General features: G+C 52.5%; 1 protein-coding gene across 1 annotated transcript in view; it reads left to right on the top strand.

The window, feature by feature from the left end:
- IQGAP3 (IQ motif containing GTPase activating protein 3) overlaps window positions 1–15,112 on the top strand; it is a 41,269-nt gene that overhangs the window by 12,743 nt on the left and 13,414 nt on the right. Inside the window, exons 11-23 of the mRNA XM_070397670.1 lie at window positions 642–729; window positions 1,634–1,797; window positions 3,939–4,096; window positions 5,623–5,744; window positions 5,845–6,008; window positions 6,976–7,066; window positions 7,884–8,051; window positions 8,144–8,283; window positions 8,377–8,547; window positions 11,636–11,719; window positions 11,859–11,930; window positions 12,031–12,100; window positions 14,693–14,901. Coding sequence (XP_070253771.1) covers window positions 642–729; window positions 1,634–1,797; window positions 3,939–4,096; window positions 5,623–5,744; window positions 5,845–6,008; window positions 6,976–7,066; window positions 7,884–8,051; window positions 8,144–8,283; window positions 8,377–8,547; window positions 11,636–11,719; window positions 11,859–11,930; window positions 12,031–12,100; window positions 14,693–14,901 — 1,701 coding nt within the window. The remainder of the gene's footprint in view (window positions 1–641; window positions 730–1,633; window positions 1,798–3,938; window positions 4,097–5,622; window positions 5,745–5,844; window positions 6,009–6,975; window positions 7,067–7,883; window positions 8,052–8,143; window positions 8,284–8,376; window positions 8,548–11,635; window positions 11,720–11,858; window positions 11,931–12,030; window positions 12,101–14,692; window positions 14,902–15,112) is intronic.

Raw genomic sequence — 15,112 nt, 5'->3', positions numbered from 1 at the left:
CGCCAAAGGGGTCGCGACCCACAGGTTGAGAACCGCTGGACTAGACTGATCAGGTTCTGTTCTCTGATAATCTCCAAGTGATGGGGGACCTAGGGGCAGTTCAGTAGGTAGTGTTGGGCTCCCTGATTGCTGAATTGGGACCTCAATTTAGTACTCTCATTGTCAATGCTGTTGACTTTCTCCCTGACACTATTTATATTTGTGTTACCTGTGTTGTTACTTCAGATGTTTGCTGGGTCATGAATTGCCAGAGGTTAGAGATGGGTTAATGGGACGGGTGGGCTAGTCTACCTAAATGGGAGCGGTGGCATTGACGATGGGTGACTGGGTGGATGTGGGAGCTCATGCTGACAGCTCCTAAAGCGTATTCATGGCTCCTGGAGGACTCTTTCTTTTTTTTTTTTTTTTAAATATATTTTATTGATTTTTTACAGAGAGGAAGGGAGAGAGATAGAGAGTTAGAAACATCGATCAGCTGCCTCCCGCACATCTCCCACTGGGGACGTGCCCGCAACCCAGGCACATGCCCTTGACTGGCATCGAACCTGGGACCCCTCAGTCCACAGGCCGACGCTCTATCCACTGAGCCAAACCGGTCTCGGCTGGAGGACTCTTTCTACTGCATCTCTTCCCTTTTCCAGGAGCTGGGCCTGGTGGGGCTTCTGGAAAAGGAGGAGATTCAGGCTGGTGTGGCTGCTGCCAACATGAAGGGTGATCAGGAACAAGCCAGTAAGTCCTCTCCAGGCGGAGGTCTGGCCTGCATGTATCACAGGCTCTTGGAGGAGAATCTCACCCTTTGCTGGTTTCTGTGTAGCGCAGGGCAAACTGCTGCCTGGTTTTCCATCCTAGCAACGTACTCCTGTCTCCTCTCACATCGTGTGCCCTATCCCTGGCTGCTGGGAGGGACCCGACAGATAAGTTCATTAAGGCCTCAGACATAATGACAGTACTGCACCCGGCTGTCCTCCTAGAGTAGGCAGTTCCCTTCTAGGCACTTCCCCTTTATTTTGACAGTTTCAACTTGCTGTAGTTCCTTTGCTTTCTGAAATGTAGTGATCTCCCAGATGCAATGACAGCAATGCGCTGTGGGTATTTTTATTTCTCCCCAGTAGCTTGTGTGCTCCTTGATGCCAGTGCCCATAAGTCCTGGTGTTTCAAAGCTAAAACTACCTTGATGCACCATGGCTCCTTTTTTTGCTTACTTCTGCCCTTTACAGCCCAGATGGCTCCACCTTGGAGCTGGTTTTTCATTCCTCTGTTTTGTCATCAAGATTTGATCCACTCTGGAACCCTTTGACTAACCTCATTTTCGTTATGCTCGTAGCCTCCTGTCAGTCTTATGCTCACCACCTAAAGGACTCGCCTCTGCCATGACAACCACTCCGTGTTACCTGCTGAGCTACTCAACTTCTAGTCCTGACATATTGCTTCTTCCAGAGCCTCTTCTTAAAATGATCCAGCCCCCATTCCTCCTGAACCTTTAGAAACGCATTTTGAACCTAGCAGAACAGTTCTTAAGAGTAGTTACAAAGCCATTACCCCTCAGAGATCCCCAGCAGAACCTAATTGGCCAGGAGAGTAGGAATGGCTCTGAATGGCCAGCCTGTGCAGCTCTCTTCTTCCTCCCCTGCAGTGCTCCAGGCTGTGCGGAGGATCAACAAAGCCATCCAGAAGGGGGTGGCAGCTGACACTGTGAAGGAGCTGATGTGCCCTGAAGCCCAGCTGCCTCCTGTGTATGCCTTTGCCTCGGCTATGTACCAGCAGGAACTGGCTGTACTCCAGCGGCAGCAGCAGGGGGTAAGCCCCAGAAACGTGGGGTTTTGCTGCTGGGGGGATCGGGAAGTCAGCCCAGAGCACCCTCTGAGGCTACTCTTAGGGACTACTAGAGATTAGGGGAGGAAGGAGGGTGACCAGGCTTGCCCCCTGAGTGTAGTATAATAGTTACACTGAGCAAAAACTGTTTTACATACTCATTTAATCCTTCAAAGAAACTTATAAGGTAAGTATTATTTCCATTTTAGAGGAGGAAACTGAGATGCAGAGGTTAAGTAACTGGCCCAATATGGGTGTAACTGGCAGTGCAGAATGAATGCTAAGCTGAAAGTACTGGCAGCCCGTGCTTTTAGCAATTCTGCTGTCCCACTTCACCCCAGTCCGTATAGCTGCTCTGACAATAGGGTGATAGGGCCCTTCCTTAGGGTGACAGGCTCTTCGCAGTTTGTTAGAGGGTCTAGGCCAGGGGTGGGCAAACTTTTTGACTCGAGGGCCACAATGAGTTCTTAAACTGGACCAGAAGGCTGGAACAAAAGCATGGATGGAGTGTTTGTGTGAACTAATATAAATTCAAAGTAAACATCATTACATAAAAGGGTACGGTCTTTTTTTTTTTTTTTTTTTTTAGTTTTATTCATTTTAAACGGGCCGGATCCGGCCCGAGGGCCATAGTTTGCCCACAGCTGGTCTAGGCAGAGACACAGGGAGGGAAGAGTAGATGATGTAAGTGGAATAGGACTTCAAATCAGGGAAATGGAGCGAGCAGAGCTAGTAAGTCTAGGAAGGCTTCCTGGAAGAGAGGAAGAGAATCATACCCCCCCCGTAGGCTTTTATTTTATTTTTATTTATTTTATTATCTTTTTTAAAAATATATTTTATTGATTTTTTTACAGAGAGGAAGGGAGAGGGATAGAGAGTTAGAAACATTGATGAGAGAGAAACATTGATCAGCTGCTTCCTGCACACTCCCTACTCGGGATGTGCCCGCAACCAAGGTACATGCCCTTGACCGGAATCGAACCCGGGACCCTTCAGTCTGCAGGCCGACGCTCTATCCACTGAGCCAAACCAGTCAGGGCCCCCGCAGGCTTTTATAGAGCATCGACTCCAGGCTTGACTCTCAGGGAGGGCACAGTCTCAGCACAGGAGACTATAGCCCAAGCATCAAATAAGGACTAAGGGAAAGCATAGTGACTAAGGTTGCGGACTTTCAAGCCAGGCTGCCTGACTTCCATTTAGCTCTGCTGCTTCCAGCCTCATGACCTTGGGCAAGTTATTTACCTTCTCTGTTTCTCAATTCCTATAGTAAATGGGGACAATGACATATTTCATGAGTTAATATGTGCTTAGGAGTGAGCCTGGCATGTAAGTGTTAGCTATTATTATTATTATTATTATTATTCACAATATTCTGTTTGTAGAGGACAGGAGGGGTGCTCCAGACAGGGAAGAGCATAAACAGATGTTTAAAAAGGAGAAGGACTGCCCTAACCGGTTTGGCTCAGTGGATAGAGCATCGGCCTGCAGACTCAAGGGTCCCAGGTTCGATTCCGGTCAAGGGCATGTACCTGGCTGCGGGCACACCCCCAGTAGGGGGCGTGCAGAAGGCAGCTGATTGATGTTTCTCGCTCATCGATGTTTCTAACTCTCTATCCCTCTCCCTTCCTCTCTGTAAAAAATCAGTAAAATATATTTTAAAAAAATAAAAAATAAATAAAAAGGAGGAGGCCTGGGCAGGGAAGTGGGGCCAGGGCCTTTGGGGTGTGAGGTGCAGGGTGGAGGTGCCCACCGTGGCTTCCTGTCTGTGTGCCCGGGTCTCAGTGCAGTGCTTCATGTGTAGAAGGGACCCGGAAGGAGCTGGTGGAGCTGGCCAGTTGAGTGTGGGCTCTGGAATCAGGCAGCTGGGTTAACTTACGTTACTTGATTATGGGCTCATCCGTGAAATGGGGATATTAATGATACCTACCTCCTGGCTTGTTATGAAAATTAAATGATAATACGTGTGAAATACTTATACATTGAGCACATAGTCAGCATTCTCAAACATTAAGTATGATTGTTAGTGAATGGGGTGTGGGGATAGAGACTGGGATATGGCAGAGTTTGGGGGGCAGGATGGCAGGTAGGCCCCCGACCTTCACCGGCCCGCCCTCCCCCTCTTGTAGGAGCTCGGCCAGGAGGAGCTCTTCGTGGCTGTGGAGATGCTCTCAGCTGTGGTCCTGATTAACCAGGCCCTAGAGGCCAGGGATGCCAGCGGCTTCTGGAGCAGCCTGGCGAGCCCCGCCACGGGCCTGGCTGAGGTAGAAGGCGAGAATGCTCAGCGGTGAGAAGGGGTCAGCCCCGTGTTGAGAGGGAGGGAATGGAGGGCATGCAGCCAAGACGCCAAGTTCTATTGGGGACTAGCCTGCATGAAGGCCTACCCTTCCTAGGAGTCGGTGGGGCACAGTCATTCCCCCTCCCTCCACTTAGTCACTCTTGCATCGCAAAGATGTGAGTACCTACTCCTGTGCCACATACTGTTCTACATGCTGGGAAACGAAGATTTGCTCTCCTCACATTTACATGTTAGTAGGGGGAGACAGACGAAAAACAAACACGTCAGACGATTGGAAGAGAAGAGCGGTGGTGAAAATAAAACAGGACACTAGGGGTAGAGGTGGGGATGTGGGAGGGGCGGTTTGTCTGTTTCACAGAGTGTGATTCTGGGAGGCCTCTTTGGTAAGGGGGTCATTTTGAGAGGGACCTACAGGGCATGAGTGAGACTGTCGGGGCACAGGCCCGAGAGGTGCCCTTGGTGTGTCCAGAGCACACCAGGAAGCCACCTGCAGAGGAGAGTGAGCACAGGAGAATGGTGGGAGAGGGAGTCGCAGAGGCCAGCTCAGTAGAAGTGGCTCAGTGGTTGAGCATCAACCTATGAACCAGGAGGTCACAGTTTGATTCCCAGTCAGGGCACATGCCCGGTTATGAGCTCGATCCCTAGGAGGCAGGCAATCAATGATCATCTCTCATCATTGATGTTTCTGTCTCTTTCTCCCTCTCCCTTCCTCTCTGAAATCAATAAAAATATATTTTAAAAAATAAAAAATAAATAAAAATAACAAATAAAAAGTAGCAGAGGCCAGACAACTAGCTGTGACTTTTACTTCAGTGAGGAAGGAAGCCAGAGGAGGGTTTTGAGCGAGGAGGGAGGTGATTTGAATGGACTACAGGTTAGAAGGGGAGAAGCCGGGAGACCTGTTAGACATCTGTTGGAATAATCCAGGCAGAGGCGGCGGAGGGTTGGCCTAGGGCAGTAGCAGTGGACGTGGTGAAAAGGAATCAGATTTGATAGACATATTGAAAGTTGAACTGCTTATGTAGTGGGTATGGGATGTGAGAGAAGGTGGATTCAGATGACTCCCAGATTTTTGGCCTGTGAGGTTGAAGCGAATATTTTCTGAGATGGGAAGGACTGTGGGATACACAAGTTGAGCAGGGGGATCAGGAGGTCAGGTGTGAGCTGTGGGATTTGAGGTGCTTATCGGGCATTCACATGGACATGCCAAGGGGGCAGCTGGGATTTATGCATGGGCTTGAGGTGTGCTCTGGGGAGTTATTAGACGCTGGTGTTTCAAGCCATGAGATGAGAAGAGACCTCTGAGGGAGAAAGGAGGGCAAGAGGCTGAGCCTGGGGATACTCCAGTGTTTAGAGGTCACGGAGGGGCCAGCAGGGGAGGCTTAGAAAAAACAGCCGGTGAAGAGAGAAGAGAACCAAGAGACTGATATGCTGGAGGCCGGGTGAGGGGAGTCGTTCAGGAGTTTCCCCTGATTTCTGGCTGATGATGCCCTTGTTGCTCACCCTGCTGCCAGTTACTTTGATGCTCTGGTAAAGCTGCGACAGGAGCGTGGAGTGAATGGGACCTTCTTGAGCTGGAACGACTTGCAGGCCACTGTGAGCCAGGTCAACGCCCAGGTCCAGGAAGAGACCGATCGTACGTGGAGTCTGGGGCTGGGGGAGGATGGCCCGCCGTGCGGAGCCCTGTCTCTTAGCCATCAGTCTGGGCCCTCTGCCCACCTAGATCTCTTTCCCAGAGGTCCTCGCGGTCAGTCTCATCAATGAGGCTCTGAACCAGGACAGCCCTGAGAAGACCTTATCCGCCCTGCTGCTTCCCTCAGCTGGCCTGGAAGATGTCAGCCTCCCTGTTGCCCCTCGGTACCATCTCCTCCTCGTGGCAGCCAAAAGGCAGAAGGCCCAGGTGAGGTTTGGGCTGTCTGGTTGGTCATCAGAGCAGGAAGAACATCCCTTGTGGGTAGGACTGTGGCCAGTATGCCTCATTGGAGAGCCCCAACTTGATGGACAGTCCCTTCTGGGGAGGGGGGTAGGAAGGGTGCGAGCTGGCCAAAGGAAAAGATGGCCCCTTGGCCAGGGCACTGGCAGTGCTCTGGTTGCCAGCACAGGGCAGTGGGGCCTTGTGCATGGGAAGAGCACAGGCCTGGGAGCCAGAGAACTGGGTTAGACATGTCCTGCTCTGACATTAGTGACCATGTGACCTCTAGCAAATCTCTAATGTCTCTGAGCTCCACTTATTCTCCTATATAATAAAGAGCTAATATGCTAATTAGACCAAACGACCTTCCGGACAAAGCTGGGGCTGTGAGGGCCAAGCCCCTTGCATGAATTTTGTGCATTGGGTCTCATTCATCTGTAAAATACTACATGCCCTGGTCCTATGTACCTCCTGGAATGGGGGTAAAAATAAAATGAATTGAAGAATGTGTGTGGCACATGTAACCTTTCTACTACTTTGTATGGTAGAGAAGGTTGAGAAGGAGAAGGTAAAAGTCGGGATCAGATGGGCCTACGAAGGTATGAAGTAGGGAAATGGGGAGTAGGGCAGGCAGGTGGAGTCTCCAGTGTTGGCTCTCTTGGGACATGGCTCAGGCACAAAGGCAGGGAAGTGAGCTATTGACAGGGTGGTGGATACTGAGGTAAGTGTAAGGGAGTTCTGGGGATGCTGTGGCCAATCTGAGATGATGGGCAAGCCTGAAAACAGGTAGGAAGAAACCTGAGGGCAGCAGTCCCAGAGAGCACAGGCCGGAGGAGAGGAGTGGAGACTCCTGTCCCCGTGGCTCCCAATGTCAGCCTGCAGTTGGGTTCCCCTGGGCGGCTGAACCTGGGAACCAGGGAGACCACCTGGGCTCTTCTGTCTCTCAATTTTCCAGGGAACAAGAGATCCTGGAGCTGTGCTGTGGCTGGAAGAGATCCGCCAGGAAGTGGCCAGAGCCAACCAGGACACAAACACGGCTCAGAGGAGTAAATGGGCCGGGCAGGGGCAGCAGGGTGGAGGGGAGGGAAGCAGCTGTGGGCTCGGCAGGAGCCCAGATAAGCAGGGCCTCCCCAGTCACCTCTATCTCCCTCCCAACCTCTTTGGGGAAGTGGGCTGGAATTGGAACAGAAGGGTTGCTGCTTGGACCATAGGATGGATTTCCCAGCAGTCACTGGGCAGGACAGCCTCAGGGGTTGAGAGCGCATTGTCTCCCCACTGCCTCCTCCTATGTGGGCACTTTCCCCCACGATGTGAGCATGAGAAATCAGGTGGGGGCCAAAAATGTGCGCTATTGGCTATTGTACCAATCGGCTCTGGCTAGAGAACGTTTAGTCTTGAGTGTAGAGAAGTCTTGGTTTTGAGGAAAAGGAGGCAGGATCAGTGCAAACAGACACAAACGTGTTAGTTCTCAGTGTTCGGAGTCCCTTGTCCATCTGTCTGTGAGTGACTGGAAGGCAGGTGCTGTATCAACCACCTCCACCTCTTGGACTTCATTTTCTTCCTGAGAAACTGTCCTGGGGTTCTGTGCCCATGTCCTGGCCTTGACCTTCTGTATCAGCTGACTGTCTTTTACCAGCCAACCCCACGCTGCCTCTCCAGGAAGCCTTCCTGACTTCGGTCTTTTCTTTAAGCACAGCTGCAAACTGCTGCTTTCCTTGTCTGCATCCATCCTGGGATAGTCCCTGTCTCCATCACACGGGGTGTTTTTGTGTCCTTCTCCGAATCCCTTACCGGTGGACAGGACAGGGCCGGTGGGAAGGACTCAGGGAAGGACTGACCACTCCTTTCTGATGCCCCTGCCAGTGGCTCTTGGTGTGGCCGCCATCAATCAGGCCATCAAGGAGGGCAAAGCAGACCAGACAGAGCGGGTGTTGAGGAACCCCAATGTGGCCCTCCGCGGGGTAGTTCCTGACTGTGCTGACGGCTACCAGCGAGTTCTGGAAGGTGCCATGGCAAAGAAGAGGCGCCCAGGTAATGGCTCTAGCCTGACCCCCCATTCTCAGCCTGCCTTAGCCACCTCTTGCCTCCCCCGACCCTTCTCTGCTTACTTGGCTTCTGCTTAGGGGACACAGCCTTCTGGGTTCAACATGACATGAAGGATGGCACCGCCTACTACTTCCACCTGCAGACCTTCCAGGGGACCTGGGAGCGACCCCGTGGCTGCTGCCTCAACACCTCCCACCTGACCCGGGAGGAGATCCAGGTTGGCAGGGCCCTTGCAAGGGAGGGGGCCATGGATGAGGGACCCGCTGCGAGAGAGGCTCCCACCCACCGGCTCCCTCTCCTGCCTCCACAGTCAGCCGTCACCAAGGTCACTGCTGCCCATGACCGCCAGCAGCTCTGGAAGGCCAACGTCGGCTTTGTTGTTCAGCTCCAGGCCCGCCTCCGTGGCTTCCTGGTTCGGCAGAAGTTTGCTGAGCGTTCGCACTTTCTGAGGACCTGGCTCCCAGCCGTCATCAAGATCCAGGTGCCGGGCTCTGGCTTTCTCCATCTTCAGGGCCTGAACTTATGTGAGGCTCGTGGTTCCCTCTTCCTTCCTTTTTCTTTTTTTTAATATTTCTTTATTGATTTCAGAGAGGAAGGGAGAGGGAGGGAGAGGTAAAAACATCAATGATCAGAGAGAATCATTGATTGGCTGCCTCCTGCACACCCCCTACTGGCATGTGCCCTGACCGGGAACTGAACCTCTTACCTCCTGGTTCACAAGGCGACGCTCCACCACTGAGCCACACTGGCCGGGCCCTTGCTACTTCCTTTTTGCTGAGTGGGTTTGGGATGGTCTTTTGGCCTCTGAACATACTGGTTAAGAGCATGGATTCTGGGCCCTAGACTACCTGGGTTTGCATCCCAGCTCTATCACTTGTGACAGGTTACTCCCGCTGTTTCTTCATCTGAAAAGTAGAATCTGAAATGTAGCACCCACCTTATAGGGTTGTTGTGAGGATTCAGTGAGATAATATCTAAAGTGCTTTAAAACAGTGCCTGGCAGATAGGCATAAACATGGCATCAGTGCTGGTCACTGTCACCACCATCCCCACCCAGAGAGTATGAGAGCCGCTTGTTAGCTGCCCCACAGGGAAGGTGGAATATGATTTAGTGAGACATCAGAGTTCAGACAACAGGAGGACTTCCTACTAGAATAGGAGGAGTGACGACAGGGCAGTGGTTAACAGAAAGGGGTGGAATAGCTCTTAGGGAAAGAACTTCCGCCCTTTGTCTGTAGCCAGTCCTTTCCAGTCTTATTCTTGCAACCCGCCTCAGGCTGGGGCACTTTACAAGCCAGGAATGATGGGAGTTGAACAAAGAGAGACCTCCCAGGGTGGATGAGACCTGGAGGGCCTCATGGAGATGCTGGCAGTGTAAAGATACTTTATCTAATGCACGTCTCTGAATGCCTGGTATCTGCAAAGGCTGCCACTTGGCACTGGGCAGGGGTGGGAGATGGGTGTGAGACAGCTGATTGATCACTGCAATACAGCTCATGTTAGACGTTGTGATGGCAGAGACAAAAAGACATCCTCAGAGCATCCCAGATGCACAGGCTGAGGCTGGCAAATGGCCCTCGATTATGGATTATGATGTAGGGCATGTGGGTGGTAATTGAGAGCTCAGGCTTTGGAGACAGAGGATGGGGTTTGCCTCCTGGTCCTACTATTTCTGGGTCCTGTGACCTCGAGCACCCTAACTCAGGCCTCTCCAGCATTCAGTGTCCTCACTCATTATGATGGTACTCACCTCCTCTGAGGGTTAGGTAGGAAAATTACATGTAGCACACAGTTCAGTAGGCGCTCCGTCAGTGGTAGCCGTTATGAGTTGCTATATTTCAGGGCATCAGTCCCAGAACTCAATACAGAGCCTTAGTCATCAACACTTAGTGGTCTGAATCATAGGGATTCCTCCTATGAGCCTGGACTGGAATTTCTTACCAGCTCTCCAAGGAGCCAAAGAGCCGCCCAACAGTGAGAGGAGAATAGAGTCATTTGCTACCAGTCCTGGTGCTGTCGGGGTGTGGCCTAAGTCCTGGGAGACAGAGAGGGGGAGGTGGCACAGAGCCTTGGGCCACCTGCCTTCCAGCTATGGAGAAGGGAGATTCAGAAATGAGCCTGCTTGGGTGTGAGACTGCAGTCTCTCCGGAAAGCTCTGGCCTTGGCCAGGACCCCAGTCCAGGTCCTAAATTCCAACAATCCAGGTTGCGAGGCCCCCTGTGCCTTTCACTCAGCAGCTGTCCAGAGGGTGTGCCAGGCAGTACCTGGAGGTGGAGAGGAAGGAGTGATGAGGAAAGACATGAAAATGGGGCCTCCTGGCCTCTCGGCTCCAGGATGGACAGCAGCTGGTGTCACTCCAGCCAAGCTGGCTCTCACATCCTGTCCCAACAGAGGGGCAGTGCAGTCCTTAGGCTAGGGAAGGCCTGGCCAGGAGAGCTAGCTTTAAGAAGGGCTGGGAGGACATTGGCTGAAAGGGGATGATCATAACCCACCAGACTATGACATTATCAGCGGTAGAGTGTACTCCAGGGCTGGAGCACCTGGGAGAAATTTGACATGAGCCCTAAAAGAGGAAGAATTTCAGAGGGTAGAGACAAGGCTGGGGTGGGGGGCGAGGGGGGACATAAGCAAAGATTCAGGGGCAGAAAATCATAAAGCATGATTAGAAGAAAGTGAAATATCTGCTGTGGCTAGAATCCTTAAGAAGGTAGGGACCAATGGAAAATTCAGATGGGAGTGTGGGGTCAGATGGTGAGAACTTCTGGGGGCTTCGGGGCTGAGAGAGACATAGTCCAAGTGGTTCTTTAGGAAAATTAATCTCACACAAGCTTGGGATGAAAGGAAAGAAGCCCCTGGGAAGGAGACCCAAACAGAAGGGAGCCATGAGATTTGTGTCTTAGAGATCAAAGGGGGTGTGATTTATGGAGGAGGGAGGTCACTTGAATCCTTTGTAGCAGACCAGTCAGGGGAGAGGCCATTCGACTGACAGCTGAATTGCTGGGGAAGACTTACTTAGAGCTGTGCGGTATAGCTGTAAAGAGAAGCGTGAGTTTTCGTGACCTGTACCCATTGGTAGAGATGGAGGGCACGCGGCTCTGTGCCTGCGCACACTTTACACCCATGCCACCGTGCCCTCCCGGTGCGTGTGCGGGATGACGGGGAGTGTGAGGTCTGTGGGTGGACTCAATGCGTGGATGAGTGTATCTGGGGAGGACGTGGTGCACGGTTTGCTTAAGTTGGTGAGTAGGTGTATGCTTTATTAATTTCTTTTAAGCTTGTATCTTAGTTAAGTTGCTGTGAGGAGGTGTTGGCGAGCATGGGTGTGTGTGCTTGGTTGTATAATGCGAGCTGGTACCAGGGGAGGTGGCAGAGGGCACGGTTGGCTTTGTGCAAGTATTTGGCCTCCCCTGTGAAATTCAAAGTTCTTGGGGAACAGGGCCAGTTTCCTCCCTCTCCCTCCACTTGCCTGCTCCCCCCTTTCCCTGGAGAGCCCAGGACAAGCTTTTCTATAAGCCTCTCAGGCCCACAGGGCCAGCCCGGGTTAATTCTTTTTCTCTCCTAACGTGCAGGCTCACTGGCGGGGTTACAGACAGAAGAAGATGTACTTGGAACGGCTGCAGTATTTCAAAGCAAACGTCGATGCCATCATCAAGGTAGCTGGCGTGATTCGAGCAGGTTCCTGTCTCTCTTGAAAGATCCCCCGAGAACCGTTTTTCGGTCCTCTCACCGACGTGTGATCTTTGGAGATGGCTGAATTGCCCTGGGTCTGAGGGCAGTGTGTCTCTTCCCCAGATTCAGGCCTGGACCCGGATGTGGGCAGCTCGGAGGCAGTACCGGAGGCGTCTGGGCTACTTCCAGAAGAATGTGAGTGTCGTCCTCCTCGCCCTGTCCCTGTACCCAGTCTTTGCCCATGAAACCAGGGCAAGGGCAGTCAGTGGTCCTTTTTCTGTCGTGTTCACGGCAGGTTAATGCTGTTGTGAAGATCCAGGCATTTTTCCGAGCTAGGAAGGCCCGCGATGACTACAGGATGTTAGGTAAGCTGCCTGGCCGTTCTCTGCATTCTGAGGAAACTAACTGTCTGGTTTCCCTCCTCTGTGTCTGGGTGTCCCTGCTGTGCGAGTCTGATGGTTTTCACCAGCAAGGGGGACTGTCACCCCACCCCACAACTCGCAAAGTGGGGCCTTGGCGAAGTCATCTGGGCCTCTTGAGGCGTTCCCTCTCATTGAGTGCTGCTGTCCCAGACCTTGAGCAAGCCTTAGGACCTGGAGTGGGCAGAACAGTGAGGAGATGCCCCTGCCTTTGGGGATCCCCCAGTTTGATGGGAGAGATAGGGATCCCCCCAGAGTAAGGCAGGTCTAGATAGTCCTCCTGGGGCTACACATCAGGTAAGGGGGAGGTACAGGTTGTCTGTGCAGGAATGTTGAATGGGTGTGGTGACAAAAGCCACCCTGCCCACCCCAGTAACAGAAAGCCTGCTCACGGGGACAGCTCCTCTGCTCAGGTTCATTATACGCCAGGCTCTGGTGATCTTCCTGTCGCTGCCACCAAAGCCACACAAAAAGCAAAGGGACTTTCTCCTCTCCCTAGAGTCCTGCCTTCTCCCACTTTGCCCTCTCCCTGCCTATGACCCTTCTACCCGCCCACCTCCGTGGGAAACAGTGCAGCTCATAGAGTCCTTTCTGCAGGGCTGGGAGCATGAAGGCGCGGCCCCAGTTCCCAGTGGTGGGTGTGCATCTAAAGCCTTAAAGAAGTCCTTCTGGGCTGCTCTCGGCTCCTGTCCAAAGTCCCGAAGCCCAGCCTTGGAGATCCTCCTCCTTGTTGCGAACCAGCTCCAGGTTCCCCACTGGCCCCTTTCCTTTCTGGGCCTGAGGTTACACGCCTGGGCTCCAAGTTGAATAGGCTGTTTCAAGAGTCATCTCTTTCACCTCCTCCGTCCCTTATCCCACCCTGTCCTGCCTGCGGGGGCACCGCCTGTCCCCTCTGGCAGGGACACGCAGCCCATCTGCTTCCGGAGCAGCTGCTTTTCCTCCTCCTCTTCCCCAGCCCTTTCTATTTTTCTCTTGCCGTGCACTAGTAACACTGCCCTGGCCATCCTTTATCTTCATTTGCTTCTCTTTAGTTTATAGTTTTCCTGGAAGAACTTTCTTTTACCAGTTCTGTCTCCCAGTTTCATTATCACAAGCTTCACTCGGCACTGCCACTTACTAGCTACGTGGTCCTAGGCAGGTGCCTTGACTTCTTTGTTGCCTCAGTTTTCTCATTTATAAGAGGGGAATAATGGCAGTGCCTATCTTGTTTTGAGGATTAAATGAGTTAATGAACTATATGTCATTGAATCCAAGATGCCATCAGTTGTCTTCGATGTGACCATCCTTCACTCCAAGACCCACCCGCCAGGCAGTAACCAGATTAATCCATGAAACCTGTCCATGTGATCTGGCCATTCTCCCACTTAAATCCTGCCCGGGATCCCATTGACCTGGGCATAAACTCTAGTGTCCTAACTGCAGCTTCTAAGGCTCTCTCTGCTCCAGCCTCTCCCTGTGCCTCTCGCCTCACTGACCCCTGGCTGTGTCCCTCACCACCTGCACCCTCTGCTGTGCCCCAGACGGGAGGGACTTCTGGCACTTCCTAAAACAGCCGTGTTCCCTTGCTCTCCCCTCCTTTTCACAGTCATCAGGTTGTGAGCCTTCCCTCCTGTGGGAAGCCTTTCTTCACTCCTCACGTGGGTCGGAGCGGCCGGTTTTGTTTTTCCGAAGGTCCCCGTGTTCACACCTCTGAAGACTAACCACACTGTCGTGAATTGTGGCTTCTTTGTCTAGTTCCCTTACTGGACAGGGCCCAGTTTTATTCATCTTCCAGTCTGACTCTTTTTCATTCATTCCTGGTTGTGTAAACTAGGGCAAGTTGTTTACCCTCTCTGGGCCACAGTGAGCTCATCCATTGGTTTTAGTATACTGACCTCACAGGCTTGTTTTAAGTATATAAAGCAGTTTCTGGCCCATGGTGAATGTTGTCTGTAGTAGTTTTGTTGTTATAGCCTGTAGCTTAGAGGCTTCTCTCTGCTCAAACACCCATTCCAAAAGAGATTCCAGGAGAAGCACCATCTAGCTCCGACCTCCCTCTAATATAAAACCCACTGGACATCCCTTCTCCTCCTGCTCCTCCCTGTGCAGACTCTCCTGACAGAGGAGGGTTGTGTGAGGGGCAGGTAAGGCCGAGTGGAGGCTGATAGGTGAAAATGAACTTGGGATGAAGGATGAGAGCAAGTTAGCTCAGCAGAAGTGGGTAGTAGAGCGGAGTAGGTGGGCCCAGGGGTATCATCAAAGGGAGCGGGGGCTCTGACTTTGGTGTGGAGACCACTAGGATAGGCCCAGGTCGGGGTGAGCCCACCGGCATGGGAAGGACAGCTCGTCCTCATCATACTGGTTAATGAGGAGGTCAGGGACAGGACTGACTGGGAGGCTGCCCATTGTCCTCCAGCTACAGGCAGAACCAGATGGGGTCTGGGGGCCTGCTGGCCGTAACCAGAAGGGGGACTGAGGGTAGCATGACTAGGGTGGGGGTGGGCGGGGAAGCCTCTGGTGAGCGCATTCTGATCCTGATGCCTCTTTCCTTCCTGCCAGTCCGCACGCCCCACCCCCCTCTCAGCGTGGTGCGCAGATTCGTCCACCTCTTGAATCAAAGCCAGCAGGACTTCTCGGCTGAGGCAGAGCTGCTAAAGCTCCAGGAAGAAGTGGTCAGGACGATCCGGTCCAACCAGCAGCTAGAGCAGGACCTCAACCTCATGGACATCAAGATTGGCCTGCTGGTGAAGAACCGGATCACCCTGCAGGTGGGGGGCCTGCCGGCGCACCCTCTCCCCCAAATCTGGCTGCTTCTGGAGCAGTGATAGTGACATTCTGTGGTTGCTCATCCACTATTTTTAAATGTCTGGATCTCATCACCTTGCTCGGGTGCTTGATCCAGGAGTCCTCTGCCCTAGTAATCTGTTGGACACATGTGATATAGTAGAAAGAGCGCTGGACATCCAATTGGAATGCCTG

Source organism: Myotis yumanensis, unplaced genomic scaffold, assembly GCF_028538775.1.
Source record: "Myotis yumanensis isolate MYYU_CA2020_CCGP unplaced genomic scaffold, mMyoYum1.0.hap1 SCAF_17, whole genome shotgun sequence".
Classification (NCBI taxonomy): domain Eukaryota; kingdom Metazoa; phylum Chordata; class Mammalia; order Chiroptera; family Vespertilionidae; genus Myotis; species Myotis yumanensis.
The sequence above is the reverse complement of the archived record's forward strand: the minus strand, read 5'-3'. Positions and strand labels throughout refer to the sequence as shown.